Source organism: Vanacampus margaritifer, chromosome 18 (genome assembly GCF_051991255.1).
Source record: "Vanacampus margaritifer isolate UIUO_Vmar chromosome 18, RoL_Vmar_1.0, whole genome shotgun sequence".
Lineage (NCBI taxonomy): Eukaryota > Metazoa > Chordata > Actinopteri > Syngnathiformes > Syngnathidae > Vanacampus > Vanacampus margaritifer.
In genome coordinates, this window is record NC_135449.1 from 11,303,216 (window position 1) to 11,317,836 (window position 14,621).

The 14,621-nt window shown below is 40.3% G+C and overlaps 4 protein-coding genes and 1 long non-coding RNA gene across 8 annotated transcripts in view; 3 read left to right on the plus strand and 2 right to left on the minus strand.

The window, feature by feature from the left end:
• The first annotated feature begins 27 nt into the window (after positions 1-27).
• Positions 28-3,317, plus strand: pgp (phosphoglycolate phosphatase). Its single transcript, XM_077551450.1, has 3 exons — positions 28-73; positions 271-882; positions 1,441-3,317. The coding sequence occupies exons 2-3, from the start codon at positions 288-290 to the stop codon at positions 1,764-1,766; spliced, it is 921 nt and encodes a 306-aa protein (XP_077407576.1). The 5' UTR covers positions 28-73; positions 271-287; the 3' UTR covers positions 1,767-3,317.
• A 718-nt stretch (positions 3,318-4,035) lies between these two features.
• bricd5 (BRICHOS domain containing 5) lies at positions 4,036-6,504 on the plus strand. Of its 4 annotated transcripts, none has more exons than XM_077551360.1 (6): positions 4,036-4,179; positions 4,245-4,376; positions 4,438-4,590; positions 4,661-4,768; positions 5,957-6,110; positions 6,195-6,504. In XM_077551360.1, exons 1-6 carry the CDS (start codon positions 4,111-4,113, stop codon positions 6,287-6,289), a joined length of 711 nt encoding a protein of 236 aa, XP_077407486.1. In that variant the 5' UTR covers positions 4,036-4,110; the 3' UTR covers positions 6,290-6,504. The 4 variants fall into 4 exon arrangements, with proteins under 4 accessions (XP_077407486.1, XP_077407487.1, XP_077407484.1 ...); XM_077551361.1 differs by having other exon boundaries at positions 5,960-6,110; XM_077551358.1 differs by having other exon boundaries at positions 5,957-6,504.
• A 57-nt stretch (positions 6,505-6,561) lies between these two features.
• On the minus strand, positions 6,562-9,179 carry mlst8 (MTOR associated protein, LST8 homolog (S. cerevisiae)). Its single transcript, XM_077551756.1, has 9 exons — positions 9,082-9,179; positions 8,744-8,891; positions 8,562-8,613; positions 8,329-8,491; positions 8,107-8,182; positions 7,874-8,026; positions 7,661-7,785; positions 7,417-7,580; positions 6,562-7,322 (listed from the first exon to the last, which is right to left on the minus strand). Exons 1-9 carry the CDS (start codon positions 9,141-9,143, stop codon positions 7,204-7,206), a joined length of 1,062 nt encoding a protein of 353 aa, XP_077407882.1. The 5' UTR covers positions 9,144-9,179; the 3' UTR covers positions 6,562-7,203.
• The window catches only part of LOC144038901 (uncharacterized), a 28,703-nt gene continuing 22,859 nt past the window's right edge, over positions 8,778-14,621 (plus strand). Inside the window, exon 1 of the long non-coding RNA XR_013289309.1 lies at positions 8,778-8,899. This is a non-coding gene — a long non-coding RNA (uncharacterized LOC144038901). The remainder of the gene's footprint in view (positions 8,900-14,621) is intronic.
• Positions 9,487-13,157, minus strand: meiob (meiosis specific with OB-fold). Its single transcript, XM_077551755.1, has 13 exons — positions 12,904-13,157; positions 12,682-12,739; positions 12,393-12,524; positions 12,255-12,327; positions 12,004-12,199; positions 11,839-11,939; positions 11,693-11,745; positions 11,455-11,550; positions 11,258-11,350; positions 10,252-10,396; positions 9,992-10,178; positions 9,830-9,916; positions 9,487-9,758 (listed from the first exon to the last, which is right to left on the minus strand). The coding sequence occupies exons 1-13, from the start codon at positions 12,958-12,960 to the stop codon at positions 9,645-9,647; spliced, it is 1,392 nt and encodes a 463-aa protein (XP_077407881.1). The 5' UTR covers positions 12,961-13,157; the 3' UTR covers positions 9,487-9,644.

The following is a 14,621-nucleotide window of genomic DNA, read 5'->3' on the forward strand; positions in this document are numbered from 1 at the left end:
TCTGTGTGGCCTGTCTCTTTAAGCCGGTGCGGAAGTAACTCGCAACTACAGTCAGAACATCGCTCACGAGAAGGTCAGGTTTGATGCAATTGCTGTTTTATACAAGTCAACTCTTTTTATTCCATTAAGTCTGACTTGTGGGCATGTTATAACTTGCACCCGAGTTGTAACCCATTGTGTGTAGTACGCGAGGGACATTTCCTGGTCCAGAAAGCGAGCACTCGTCGTTTGCGCAACTACAAGTATAGCCTGTTTATTTTTAACACTTAGGCTCATCTTGTCTCCTCATGGCCGGGTCCAAATGCGTACGACTAAACGTCGGGTTGGCGAAGCAGCTGCTGGATTCTGTGGACAGCGTCCTGTTTGACTGCGACGGCGTCATCTGGAGGGGGGACCAGGCCGTCCCCGGTGCGCCTCAAGTCATCAAGCTGCTCAAGGAACACGGAAAGAACGTCTTTTTTGTAACTAACAACAGCACCAAGACGAGAAAGATGTACGTGGACAAAATGTCCACCCTGGGCTTCGAGGCGACCGAGGAGGAGGTGTTTGGGACTGCGTATTGCTCCGCCATGTACCTGAAGACGGTGTGCAAGCTGCAGGGCAAAGTCTACCTGATCGGCAGCAACGCAATGAAGCAGGAGCTGGAGGCGGTTGGCATCCAGCAGACCGGATTGGGACCTGACCACGTCTTCGGAAAGCAGACAGACTGGGCCAACGTGCCCCTGGAACCGGACGTGAAGGCGGTGCTGGTCGGGTTTGATGAGCATTTCAGCTACATGAAGCTGAACAGAGCCTTGCAGTACCTCACCCGGACGGACTGTTTGTTTGTGGGCACCAACAGAGACACCAGGCTGCCTTTGGAGGGGGGCACGGCCGTCCCAGGTAAGGAGGAAATCGGGGTACACATTTTTGGCCAGTGGTTGTGAAACTTTTAACCCTGGAGAACCTACGGGGTCAAATTTGGCCCCTATAAATTCTGCTACTCAAATAACAAAGACTATTTTTTTTTTAACAAATTTAACTTCAAAAGTCCAGAGTGCTACTTCTGACCCCTGCATGAGGCCATCTAGTGGATGAATATTGCACTTACATGAGCCAGAGTGGTGGTAACAAGATGGCTGGCAACATGCTGTTTTGTTGAGCTGGAAATCAATCCAAACAAAACCATCTTCTCAGCAAACCATCAGATGGTAAAATTGTGTTTTTTTTGTTAATCTATTTCATATGTTGCAGAATGCCTAGGAGTATGTTTTATATATATATTTTTGATAAATTAGCAACTCTGAGCTAGTTCAAAAAACAAGGGTTAAAATTGAAAAGGGTTCTTGGGTTCTCCAGGGTTAATATAACAAAGTATTACTTTGGCGCCATCTTGTGGCATTTTAGTGTCAAAGAACAACTGGTGTGCCACCAAATCACCCTCATTTGATGATGTCTCAGGTACAGGCTGTCTCCTGCAAGCGGTCGAGACGGCAGCCCAGCGGCAGGCGGCGACGGTGGGCAAGCCCAGCCACTTCATGTTCGATTGCGTGGCCTCAAAGTTTGGCTTAGAGCCCGGCCGCTGCCTGATGGTGGGCGACCGCCTGGACACGGACATCCTGCTGGGTTCCAACTGCGGCCTCAAGACTCTCCTCACCCTCACCGGGGTCAGTACGGCAGCTGAAGCCGAGGCCAATCAGAAGAGCGGCTGCCCGGAGCGCCGGGGGATGGTGCCGGATTATTACGTGGAGAGCATTGCCGACCTGCTCCCGGCCCTGCAGGGATGAGACTGTAAGGATTTTTGGGGTCACCTAGGGTCCACCTTCTTCCAGTTGTCAAGGTTATATTAATGATTTATCATCTTTTATGATAATGTCACAACCAAGCATTGATGAGTCGTTCATTTACAGGTGCTATTTGAACCACTGAAAATAAGCTTGTGCCTTAGCATCAAATCAGATTATTAAAGGAAATGCTAACTAATTTATTTTAGCAAGATACAGTAACTCTTAGGTAGTTATTAATTTGATTCCGAGCTCTACACAAATGTATATGTTATATTTAAAGGAGTATTATTGAAAGCGTTCTGGGCTATTGCATCAAACTATGGTATGCTAAACTTGTACTGGTTTATTTTCGAAAGTTACAAATGAGTGTATTTTTTTAAAGTATTGTAATGTCATATAATCTCAGTGTATCAGTGTCAAGAATACAGACAAGCACCACACAGTATATCGAGATAAATGTCTACACTGTAAACAATTGACTGTAGAATTTAAGAATGTAAATAAGTTGCCAGCTAATGAGGTAGATGGCCGCGTTCCAACTCTCGCACCCCCACCCCTGCGCCCCCAACCGCGCAGGCGTTGGGGTGCGGCCATCTGCGGGAGCGCGCAGAGCGTCTCATCTCTCTAAAATGCTTCGGACAACTGAGACAGACACGATACACTCGCACCCGTCGACCGGAACGCGCAACCGAGGGGCACAAAGACGGAAGCTGGGACGTGGCCCACACGTCGGGAACCGGAACCGGAAACAAAAGCTGATGTGTGAAAGTCGGAAGTCCCACCTCCTCCGTGGCATACACCCCATTAGTCTGGGGTATATGCCACAATTAAATCTGTTAATTACTGTAAAAAATCTATTCCCAGCACATTACTGCATTTTTATTTATATTTATTTTTTTAAACATTTTACTGTATATATAAGCTAAGGATTACAGTAATTGTAATTTATTTATTTTTTTAGAAAAGAAATATTGTAAAATCTGTTAATTACTGTAAAAAATTGTACTGCATATACAGTAAACTAAGGATTACATTTAAGTAACTTATTTATATACAGTAAAAAATTACAGTAATGTGCTGTATTTTTTTAAACATTCTTTACTGTATATAAACTAAGGATTACAGTAACTGTACGTTATATAAAATACAAATTACAGTAATATGCTGTAATAGATTTTTACAGTAATTAACTGAGATTTTACAATAATTAGCTGGCAAGTGTTTTTTTGCCCAGTGTAAGTTCTGCAGTCACTGAAAGCTGTAAATATAAATAAAAAAATAAATGTTTTAGTCTATATAAACTAAGGATTGCAGTACATAACTAATTTATATACAGTAATAAATAAAAAAACTACAGCAATATGCTGTAATTGATTTTTACAGTATAACTGAGATTTTACAATAATCATCTGGCACATTTTTTCACCAGTTATTTTCTGTAAATTCTGCAGCCATTTATATACAGTGTATTTTAAGTGTATCTTTGTGATGAAATATACCTTAGTTTTGGCAACCAACAGTGCAATTAAAGGAAGAAAGTGAGCTCCATTATGACTTGAGTCATGTTTGCAACAGTTTTCAAACAGACAGAACGAATAACAAGCAGCAAAATACAAATTACATGTGCATTTTTTTTAGCCTAATAGTTTCCTATAGGTCATATTTTGAACATTTTCAGAAAAACAACAAATTTGAAAACAAGCAGAGTAAAATGACTTGGGTGCTTTGGGTATTACGCAAATGTTGACATTCTCAACTGTTGCATTCAAAGTGTTGTACGTGGTGTAAAAATCAGTAATACAATAACACCAGTGGTCCTAAAATTGAACCCTGTGGAACATCGACACAACACGTACTGCTGATGATTAAAACAATCTCTTTACACCAACTCCATGCAGCCTCATGTTAGTTAGCTTTTGTTTTTGTGAAGTCACCATGTGTTTTCATCTTGGGGGGGGAGTACTTAAGAGTTGCATATTACCTCTCACATGCTGAGAGATGCCTTCCATGCCGCTGCTGCTTTTATGCCTTTGTCTATTGTCTGGACTGAGGTCGGGCTGCCAAGTGTGTGTGGAGTCCAAAAAGATTGCAGGAAGGAACTCGGCCGGTGGAGCCACACCAAAATGTAATAGGTTCCCCTTATAGGTCAAAGGCATGAAAACAATCTCTTTGGTAAAAGTTCAGGTGATTTGAGAATTGAAGATGAGGAGGGGCGGGAAGTGGGAGGTCTCTCGGGATGAAGAGAGAAAGCGAGCCAGGTGAGTCGGATCTGGGGCGAGCATTTGTCATGAGCGCAGCTCCCAATTGCTGGCGTTGGAGAAGGGAGCAGACCGTGTGAGGAGCCATGATGGGACACAGGATGCTGAGGTGTTGGAATCTTCCAGAAGGAACTCTGGAAGGAGGATGCTGCATGGTAAGCGGGATTTTTCTGCTTCTTCATATTGAACTTGAATCAGCGGTTCTGCTGTGTCTCTTTAGAAGAGCGGCTCCTCGGATTCTCACCACATCCTCAAAAAAGCCCTCTGTATAAGCTTCTCAGCTTCCCTGCTCCTGATCATCCTGGCTCTGGGTTTGACTGGACACCTTGGACTTCCTTATCAACACTTGCAGGTTTGGCCTATCATATTTCTCCATTTTTTTTTTTTATCATCACCCTCATCTTTTCTGTTAGCCCTCACAGGCTGTCCGGTTCACCGCTCCAGACCCGACTGGGGTCCTGCTTCTCAACCATTCTGCAGTCGTAGACCAGCAAAACGACCGAGTGACCTTTTCTGTGACCACGGGGGCGAATCAAACATCCACTGTGCTCTTTGACATTAAACATGTACGTCCTCAACATTAGTCATTAACGAGCTACAATGGAGGCAAAGTGATCAAATTCTCTTCAATTTTAGGGCTTGATATGTTACCAGCCAGTCCATCAGGAGAGCTGCTTCGTTTGGACCATGGAGACATCAGACTACGAGAACGTGCAATCAGTTCTTCGAGCATCGGTACACAAGGTAGCAAGCATACTCTCTAAAAACATTTGGGTTAAAAAAGGGACCGACTCAACATTTTGGGTTGTTCAGCTAACCCAAAACATTGGGTCATATGAAAAACCCACAAAACAACCCAAGGTCAAATAAATAACACAAAGTTAACCAAAAATTGGGTTTATTTGTGGGTTATTGATTTAATTCAACCCAACATTTGGGGATAAATACCTCAAAAGTTGGATTGGTTAATTTTTTTGTCAAATCAATTGGGCTATTCAACTAACCCAAAAAGGTTGGGTCAAATGGATAACTTGCAAAACAACCCCAAAATTTGATTATTAATTTAATTTGACCCAACTTTTGTGGCTAAACACATCAGAAAGCTGGGACAAATAAATAACCCACAAAATAACACGGTTTTTGGGTTGTTTTGTGGGTCGTTAATTTTAAAACAAACAAACCAAAAATTGGGTTTATTTATGGGTTATTAATTTAATTTAACCCAACATTTGGGGAGACTTACCTCAAAAGTTGAGTCTGTTCATTTTTGACCCAATTCAGTTGAGTTATTCAACGAACCCATGAAGTTGGGTCAAATGAATAACTCACAAAACAACCCCAAAAATGGTTTGATTTGTGTTCATTTAATTTGAACCAACTTTAGTGGCTAAATACATCAGAAAGTTGGGTCAAATTAAATGAGTAACACAGTTTTTGGGTTGTTTTGTGGGTTATTCATTTCATTTGACCCAACTTTTTATGTTGTTTAACTAGAAAAGTTGAGTTGATCCATTCTTGACCCAATTTTGGGTTATTTTTGGCCCAGCTGTTTTTAGAGTGTAGAATTGTCCAAAATGTCTTCATCCTTGATACTTCTGCATTCAAAGTGCGGTTCTGCATGACTGCCGAATCTACACAGAGGGATGAAGAAGATCCTTTAAAAGTCTCCCCTCTCCTGCTGGATTCCTCAGAACATGTGATCCCTGCAGCCCGGGCTCTTCTTACAGGAGACTGCAGCAGATACAATAGCCTCACTGTGTGTGGGGGGCTTTTTAGATTTTAAGACTTCTCCTTTGGAGTGAAATACTGCCCGCCTTGACTTGCAGTTAGTTGTCATTTGGCAATTCGAGCAGAGTATTTTGCTGCATTTCAAGTTAGCTCATATGATCGTGTTAGCTTAATATTATGTTCACGTTCTTGTTTTGTCTCTAGCAGAGTCAGTTCCAGCTGTTTGTGAACGAGACCCAGAGGTACACGGAGTACTTGGGGGTCTTGTCTGCTAGTCAGACAGATGTCTCCACCTTGGGGGAGTCTCTGAAGCTTCTGTGTCAGGATAGGTCCATACACTGGACCAAGAGGGCTGAAGGTAACATGTGCAAAAATGACACATATCTGAATACTGTTAGCATTTTCGAGTTGTTTTACAAGTTTTGCTTTCTGTTTTTCTTAGGGCCGGGCAAACAGAGGCTAGTCTATTTCTGCATAGACATTTGCTTTCCTAATAACATCTGTGTGTCTGTTTGTTTTTACTACCTACCAGAGTGACTCTCTAGTATCTCTACCAATCATCTCCACAAAAGATTAGGAGGAAGACCTTTTTTTTTTTTTAGTTCTATGAACACGATTGTAGGCCAATGCTGTCAGTACATTTGAGAGAATTACCCCAATTCATGCTTAGAAGCCTCCTTGGTGACATCTGCTCCACATTTGTACCGATAACCATTGTAATGTCAGTGTTGGTCAATTTTTAAAAAATAATAATAAAAAAGAAGGAAAACATTGGGCTCTTCTTGCCTCTCAATGAAGGACCACAACTCTGGAATGTGACTTCAAATTTATTTTCCCTCAAAACAACACAAAATTAATTTATTACAATAAATGAATTAATTAAACTTGAGACATACATTTAAAGAGGAAGTCAGGTCAAAAATGTTCTTTACAAACTGTTCTATGCGCCTCCAATAATCTGAACACGGCATTCTGATTAATAGTGTTTGTGGAATATGATGTAAGCAGCAAAATCCATTCATTTTTATTTATCCCAAGGGCGGCCATTTTGTCATCAACTGAAAATGACATCGCAGTTGCTCAGGTAACGACCAATCATGGCTCACCTGTTTATTTTTTTTTAGCTTGAGCACGTGACATTTACAAGCTAACAGGTGAGCCATGATTGGTCGTTACATGAGCAACTGTGATGTCATTTTCAGTTGACGGCAAGTGACAAAATGGCCGCCTTGGGATAAATAAAAATGAATGGATTTTGCTACTTACGTCATATTCCAACAAACAATATTAATCAGAATACCGTCTTTAGGCTAGCGGATTTTTTTTTACCTTGACAATATCACTTCACAGGAAAAAAACTATCACAAACCCCAAAGAGGGATTATTGTTATCTGTAACTGGAGTTCTTTTTCTATGTTACTCAGTCCTTATCATCATCATCATCTTCATCCTCAGCTCAGCACACTGTCATTAAAGGCCAGACACACCACAGCCTTCTGATGGCCGCTGTATTCTCTCTTGATCTCGCCGGTTTCCACACACCACAGACGAGCCAAGTTGTCAGAGGAAGCTGCGAGGAAACCACGCAATTCAATTAACATTTACAATATTCACAATATAATCAGAAAATATGTTAAATTCATAATTATTAAAAACTCATGCACCCGTGACAATGTACTGCGAGTCCCCGGAGAAGGCGCAGTCCCACATCCAGCCTCTAGATGTCTCCCCAGGATTGTTGCTCTTGATGCTCAGCTCAGTCATCAGAGAGAAGTTGGATGTCCTCCAGATCTTGCAGGTCTGATCCGCTGAGCAGGTGGCCAGCAGGCTGATGACGACAACAACGTCATCCGCGTCGGCGACACTTATTCGATGCTTCAATAGGGAGGCTGTGGGTTCAAGACTCACGTGGAATCAGGGCTAAACTTGCAGCGTAGAGAGTAGCGTTTGTGAGCGGGGATTTTGGTTTTGGGAATAAGCTGCGTCACCTCGTCTCCCATACCTCCCGCCAGGTTCCACACATAACAGTTACCCTGATGGATTAAAGTTCCAAGCGCACTGCTTATTCCACATCCGTAGAGATTTTTGAAATACAAAAACAAATATGTTGAGTAACCTCACCGAGCTGTTGACTGCTGCCATGTAACTGGCATCAGGATCGATGTGAACCGCGTTGACCGACACCTCTGGCTCGGGAATGAGCTGCTCGTTGTGGTCCGTTTTCAGATCCCAAATATGAATCACTCCGCTCTGGTCCCCGACAATTAGCTCTGCCTGAAAACATGCATTTAACGTTGACCAAAAGCAATATCGATACATATTGTGTTTGACTGTAGCAAAGGTCAACATCTTACCTGGTTCGGATGCAGGCACACACAGTTGATGGGCGCGTTGACCTGGAAAATTCTCTGACACTGTAGATTGCGTGATCTGTTTGATACATTATTTTCTTTTCTTATTTTCATTCTGACCATTTTTACACAAACATTTACTGCAATTATGTCTCTCGTTATACTCTTTTATCTTAAATTAGAGACAGACTCTCCTTACAGTTTAGTTATCTGGAAATGGAGTACCTCAGGTCCCAGATTCGAGCCATGCAATCTTCTCCACCTGTGTACATCCAGCGTCCATCTTCGTGGAAGCCCACAGAGGTGATGTTTTTGCTAACGCCGTCATAGTTAATCACTGGGTTGGGATTGTTGGAGTTCAGATCGTACATGCGGATATGCTGGTAACCTTAAAAAGGGAAGATCATGTTTTATCCACGACATGCCCATATAACAAGTCGGTTTTAAAAGTTACCAACCTGCAGCTGCAATCATACTCCTGTCAGGTGTTACTTCAAGTGAATTCACTTGCTGGCAACAAAATAATATTAAAGAAATGAAGAAGCATTTCTGAACATAAAAGTACAATAAAAAGGAGATACAAATAACCACAATACTGCATCTTGTTCAACCGGAAGTGTGATAACCAATTTAAGGATACAGAGTCCTGGTGCTGGACTGTCCGGGTGCAGATCCCGCTGTGGGCCTGCCAAAAGCGGACTGTGTGGTCATAACCGGCCGTGGCCAAAATGACCGGGTCGCTGCCCACGGTCCCCTGGTTCACGTTCATGCTTGTCTCCTGACCGCCACTGACAAAGTGAGTATAGTACACCAATACGTGTCACTGTTCATTTATTATGCAACAAAAAACGAAGACGTTGGCATCAAAATGACAAAGCAGCTAACGTTAGCTTAGCGCCATGTCATAGCAAACAACAAATGTCCGATTTGTAAAGAGTGACTTTTAGTACAAGCATGTAAAAGTAAAGTTTGGATTACCTTTGCTTTTGGTGCAACAATAAAAGCGTACCTCTTTCTAAATCGCCCCCAGAGCAACACATACTAACGAACAAAGGTTCCGTTTGGCTAGCGTTTATTACCGCCATCTGCTGACTAATGTTATGATCGCAGAAATATTGTAAATTCAAGATAAATTGAACAAAACTGCCACATAAATATGAACACAGTGAAAAGTATATTTAATATGGCGTTGAGAAGCTGAGTTATATAAAAGCTTGCTTGTTTATTTGTCTTTTACACAATATTGTACACTTCTGCTCATGGCAATATTGTTTTAGCATTCTTACCCCGTCTCACAAATGTTTACATCTTAATATAGCTCATAATACCTAAAATACTAGAATTGAGTCCTGTTGAGATTTAAAAGACCAAATTTGTTGAATTTTCAACTTTATTGAACCGTAGAAGATGTAACAATTTAAAACCTCAAATACAAAACAGTGTTGAAGAACAGAATGAATAAGAACAATCTTAACACAAACGCTTCTTTGTAAGGCTTGGAGCAGATGAACACTCCAACTCGTGTGGTTTAGGTGAGTTCCTCAGTCCCCTTTGAGCAGGGTTGCTATGTGCTGCTTTGCCTCACCCGGGTCGGCCAGTGAGCAGGCCAGAACCACAGCCCGGACCCCACTCTTTGTCTTAGTGGAGGGCAGGATCTTAAACAGAAAACCAAAACATTTCTAATGTGCAATGAATCCTTGAAGTTGAAAATGAATGGCTAGCGCACCTTCACATATATTTTGCATCTCTCCAGAAGAAACTTCCACTTCATTTCAGTGCGTTCCTTGTTGGTCAAACGATCAAACTGCTCGGTCTGTAGCCAAAAGAAAAGCAACAATATTTTGGACTGAGATTTTCAACGAGTCGCAGTTCTGTTTGTAATACGAACAGTGCATCCCAGCATGGCCTCAGCCGCTGGGCTTCTGAGGGAGCAGGCGTGGAGAGTGCCCGTGTGGTCTGTGAGATCCACCAGCAGGTCGAAGCCAGTGTTGGATGAGAAGACTTGACCCTTCCCCGGACACAACTGATTGCTGCAATACTGCACGCCCTCAGTCACAAGGAACTTACACTTGGCGCTGAGACACAAGACAACAAAATATGACGTTTTTCCCGACAAGTAACTCGTGGCGTGCGCCCGAGTCGGCATACCAGCGAGTGCTGATGACTTTGGAAACGGAAAAGTCCAGATCGAGCTTGGTGATGAAACTGTACGTGATGCCGTAGGACGCCTCTTGAGTTTCCTGGCCTTTTTCCTTCAGTTGACCAATCGTGTACACGGCAGTGATCGACTCCACTGTTCGGTCATAAACATCAGTCATTTTGGCATGATTATATAAAAGTAATCGAAATTCAATTACAATTTCAAATATTACACTCCACAATTACAAAATCAGCATAATCGTAAAATAAATGATTAATATTCTTTTCTTTTTCCTTTTTTAAATGTTAAAATAACTAATTTAATATATTTAGTTTCATCCAAAAAGAACATGCATAATTATAGTGTTTCAAATATTTTTTATTTGTCTTAATATATTTATATTTTTTTAATGTTGAAACATTTTCTTGTTTTGTACCCCAAAAAAATAAATAAAATAAAATATATATATATATATTTATACATTCTGTTTGGTCCAAAAATAACTAACATCATTTTAGTGTTTCTATTTTTTTTTAAATTGGTCTTAATATTTTTAAATGTGTAAACATTTTCTTGTTTTGTAACAAAAAATAAATAATCGTCCTTCTGCACAGTGCGCAAGCTGCACTCCAACTTCAAGTTTTTTCCAACATAAATAAATAAATATATATTACTATAAATTCTGTTTGGTCCAGAAGGAACTTGTTGTGTTTCAATTTTTTTTAAGTGGTCTTAATATTTTTAAATGCTTAAGCAGCTTCTTATTTTGTACCCAAAAAAAAAAATAATCGTTTGAATAATCATGATGATTATTTTTCCCATAATCCAGCAGCCCTAACTACAATGCATTCTGCCAGATTTGAGATGTTTTAAATTTCAAACAAAAAACTGCTAGTACTGCTAGTTACAACCATTAAAATTGATCCCATTGTGCTGTCAACTATCCCGCAACATTTCACCCTAAAATACAGAAGATTTTCTTCTAATAATCCCACGAGTCACTCAAGTCTTTACCGAGCACGTCCTCTGGCTTGTCATCTTGATCCAGAGCGCCCGATTGCAACATCTCGGCCGCATATCTGCACAGCAGGCCGGCCTCTCGCGTATCTGACGACAAATGATGATCGACAAAGAGCATGCTTTCCCCACATACTTTTTTTTTTTTTTGACATTACTCTTGTTTGATTGTTAGCTTTTTGGTGAACGCTTACCAGGATTGACAGTGATGATGGTTTTGGCGTTGACTGTTGCGGTCATCCCGTTGCGGAATCTGTCAAAGTTAATCTTCGTATCCGCTATGAAGATCACTTGGAATGAGGAATCAAGTCAAAACATGCGTACGTTATCTCAAAAATAACACAGTGTCCGCAGTTATGATTACCTTGAGTAAGGGAACGTTAATAGGACGTGACAGCTAGTAAAAACATTCAACTAGAGATTAATTCCTACCAGTCCCTTTGGGCGCTAAAGTCTGAACCAGCTGAATGGCTTCTGTGTCCCAACTGTGAATTAATCAGAGGTCAGGAAGTTCGTCCGGAGAGGCCGGCAATCGGATGTAAACAAAACAACATGAAATTGACGAGCAAGAGGCACACCAAATGAGTGGGAAGGAAGAGACCAACTCATCAAAAAGCTTCACTTCCATCCTCCGACCCTGGCGTCCATCGCATTTCTTGAACAGTTTTATCTCGCCAACCTGAAAATGAGACATGAGTTTATCCTTATCATATTGTGCAAAATAAAAAAAATTGAAAACCTACCGCCTTCACAGCAGCGAGTATGTTTATGAATGAGCCGTCCAGACTTTTCCCGTTAGCCACGACGTCTCCTAGCGGGTAGAAGTCCCTGGAGTCTTTGACTGGCATGTGAAGCAGCGGTAGCAAGCCGTCATTGGTGTCCATGTCCACACAAAGACGCACTTGAGAATGACCCTCAGCCAGCATCAGCCTGTAGGGACTGACAACGAGAGAAACTTGGACATTGTAAATGACGTGACATGAGTTTTTGATACCTTGGTGTAGTAGGGCAGAATTTTTCATCCTTCTCTGGATCTTTGGTGGTCACCAAACCGTTGGCAACACTGACTGGAGACATAACAATAATAATGATTAGTTTTTGGATGTTTAGACATTTTTTTAAGAGGCCTTACCAACATCACCGATACTAAAACTGTTGGACATCCCGTTGATGTAACCGTCATTTCCCCAGGCTGACACATTGATAAAGGCGTCAGGAGAGTCTCTAATGGTGAAGCCAAAAGTGAATCTGTCCACGCCGGCATCTAAAATTCACATATAGACGGTAAATGAGAAAGAACACTCAACCTGTGTAATAAATATTCTCCAGTAGAGAGCGCTAGTGGACAAGACACAAAGGCAAAGATTATTTCACAATTTAAGTGGACTTCTAATAAAAAAAAGAATAAATTGGATACATACTTTTTCGGTCAGGGAAGCTCTTAATATCAGTTTTTCCTATGATTATGCCAACCACTTTCTGGAAAGGATACAGGAGTTATAATATTATGAATCAAGCAACTCAGCCTCAAACTTTAGTGTACAACAACTTCACACCAACACTAAAAATAAAATAAAATAGCCACCACGTGCCTAAAGGATGAAAGAATTCTGTCAAAAGAACGTTTGTTTTTTTTTACTTACAGGGTAAGTCAAACTGGGATGAAGCTCAGAGATGCTGTTGTAGCTAATGGCGGCCATTTTCAGCACTTTTGCTAATTAACTCTTCTCACTCACAACTCTAAATACAATGTTATACTAATATCGATATTGGCCTACATAAAAAAAAACATTCGACGTTTTATAAGATTATGTCAGTATTTCTAAGACCGTGTTCAATTTTATCACGGCAAAATAGCTAAGCTTGTTCTAGTTCGCTTGCTAGTTTACTTGATGCCTTCAGGAGCAGTGGGAAATATGGCAAGTATGGAAATATCAATTATATAATTTAAACAAACGTGTCTAAAGATTGCGTTTAGAAGCTGTTTTTGTGTTGAGTGGTTTAATGTTCTAAAACCATTGTGGCAGTTTTACTCAAGATTGGTCCTTCAAGTACGTCTTTTATGTGTTAAATTCATATTTGAAAATGCAATCTTTCGCTTTCTGTAACTGTAATCTAAGTCAGTGTTTCCCAACCTTTTATGAGAAAAGACACTAAAATATCTGGTACAGTTTTTGTTTTGTTTAAAATATTTTTAAAATATAATAATAAAATAAATCACAACTTATCACTAAACATTGTCACACAAAGTGGACATTGGAAAAACTTTTTTTATTTAATGTACTAAAAATAAATTGACATTCACATAACGTGTTATTTTACATAATCATGTTTTTAAAAAAGTTGAAAATTGCTTGGAGACTTTTAATGTTTGATTGCACAAGCTTTTGATTTAATTCAGTAACTGTCGGTAAGACCTTTAGCATGTCTTAACAAGCATTTTTCCCACTTCATGATCAAAGTGCTCGAACCTTCTCAGGTTCGAAAAGTTTAAGAAATATATATTTTATATAATATTTGTGTAAGAAAATACAGATTTTTGTAAAAACGAATTGAAATTGTATAATTTCCCTCCGCTCACTTGATGATCTCTACAGCACATGACTGTGAATCAGTTGTCCCAATACTTTTGCCCATTTCTTCTCAACGTTGCACCGTCGACTCCATTGAGGACATTACCATGCTAATCTATTCCAATCATAATTCACAGCACAGGATTCAACCAAGAGACAGCTTGGCAAAGATGAATGTGACAATTTCCTATCCGTTTGATTGAACAACGCTGTATCTGACTCATGATACTGTCTTATAATAGCTAAGCATGAATGAAGAGCTGTGACGGTAAACCCGCAAACACAGCCTTTTTCCTCATCTCTATGTATGAATAATCCTCACAGTTGGCTGTTTGGATAGAATATTTTATCCCTTTCGACTCATGTAGATTTTATTTTATTTTTTAAGGCTTGGCTGTTTCTAATTTTAGTGCTGTGGAGAAATTCGACACACCAATAATAGTCCATCACACATTTTTAAAGTCCATTTTTTCCCCCATGTATTTATTTTTTCCCATCTATTTGCTATTAATCGCAGCAACACCATTCGTGCCATCAGATAAGTCGCATAAAACTGTACAATTTTTGTTAAATGATTTATTCACATTGATCCACATCTGACATTAATCATAATTTGATCCAATATTGACTACAGTATTGACGAAGGCATAACTTTGGTTTGTGGCGCGATCATTTGCAGAAGATGATTGCCAGGCAAAGTAAAGACCATAAATATAGTTTACATGAAAATCAAAGCAGAAATTACTTTGGAGAGGTTGACTGAAATATTCAACGCAGCCTTGTATTAA

What these genes read in the sequence shown, in the direction of transcription:
- meiob (XM_077551755.1), bottom strand. Translation starts at nt 12,960, where the DNA reads ATGGCCGCCATTAGCTACAACAGCATCTCTGAGCTTCATCCCAGTTTG. An exon ending in TTTTAGTATCGGTGATGTTG is followed by an intron (nt 12,328 to 12,392) that starts GTAAGGCCTCTT and finishes TTATGTCTCCAG; the next exon opens with TCAGTGTTGCCAACGGTTTG. An exon ending in AAAGTCATCAGCACTCGCTG is followed by an intron (nt 10,179 to 10,251) that starts GTATGCCGACTC and finishes CTTGTGTCTCAG; the next exon opens with CGCCAAGTGTAAGTTCCTTG.
- bricd5 (XM_077551358.1), top strand. Translation starts at nt 4,111, where the DNA reads ATGATGGGACACAGGATGCTGAGGTGTTGGAATCTTCCAGAAGGAACT. An exon ending in TGGAAGGAGGATGCTGCATG is followed by an intron (nt 4,180 to 4,244) that starts GTAAGCGGGATT and finishes GTGTCTCTTTAG; the next exon opens with AAGAGCGGCTCCTCGGATTC. An exon ending in TTCCTTATCAACACTTGCAG is followed by an intron (nt 4,377 to 4,437) that starts GTTTGGCCTATC and finishes CTTTTCTGTTAG; the next exon opens with CCCTCACAGGCTGTCCGGTT.
- pgp (XM_077551450.1), top strand. Translation starts at nt 288, where the DNA reads ATGGCCGGGTCCAAATGCGTACGACTAAACGTCGGGTTGGCGAAGCAG. An exon ending in GGGGGGCACGGCCGTCCCAG is followed by an intron (nt 883 to 1,440) that starts GTAAGGAGGAAA and finishes ATGATGTCTCAG; the next exon opens with GTACAGGCTGTCTCCTGCAA.
- mlst8 (XM_077551756.1), bottom strand. Translation starts at nt 9,143, where the DNA reads ATGTGTTGCTCTGGGGGCGATTTAGAAAGAGGTACGCTTTTATTGTTG. An exon ending in CAGTCCAGCACCAGGACTCT is followed by an intron (nt 8,614 to 8,743) that starts GTATCCTTAAAT and finishes TTTTGTTGCCAG; the next exon opens with CAAGTGAATTCACTTGAAGT. An exon ending in TGTGCCTGCATCCGAACCAG is followed by an intron (nt 8,027 to 8,106) that starts GTAAGATGTTGA and finishes GCATGTTTTCAG; the next exon opens with GCAGAGCTAATTGTCGGGGA.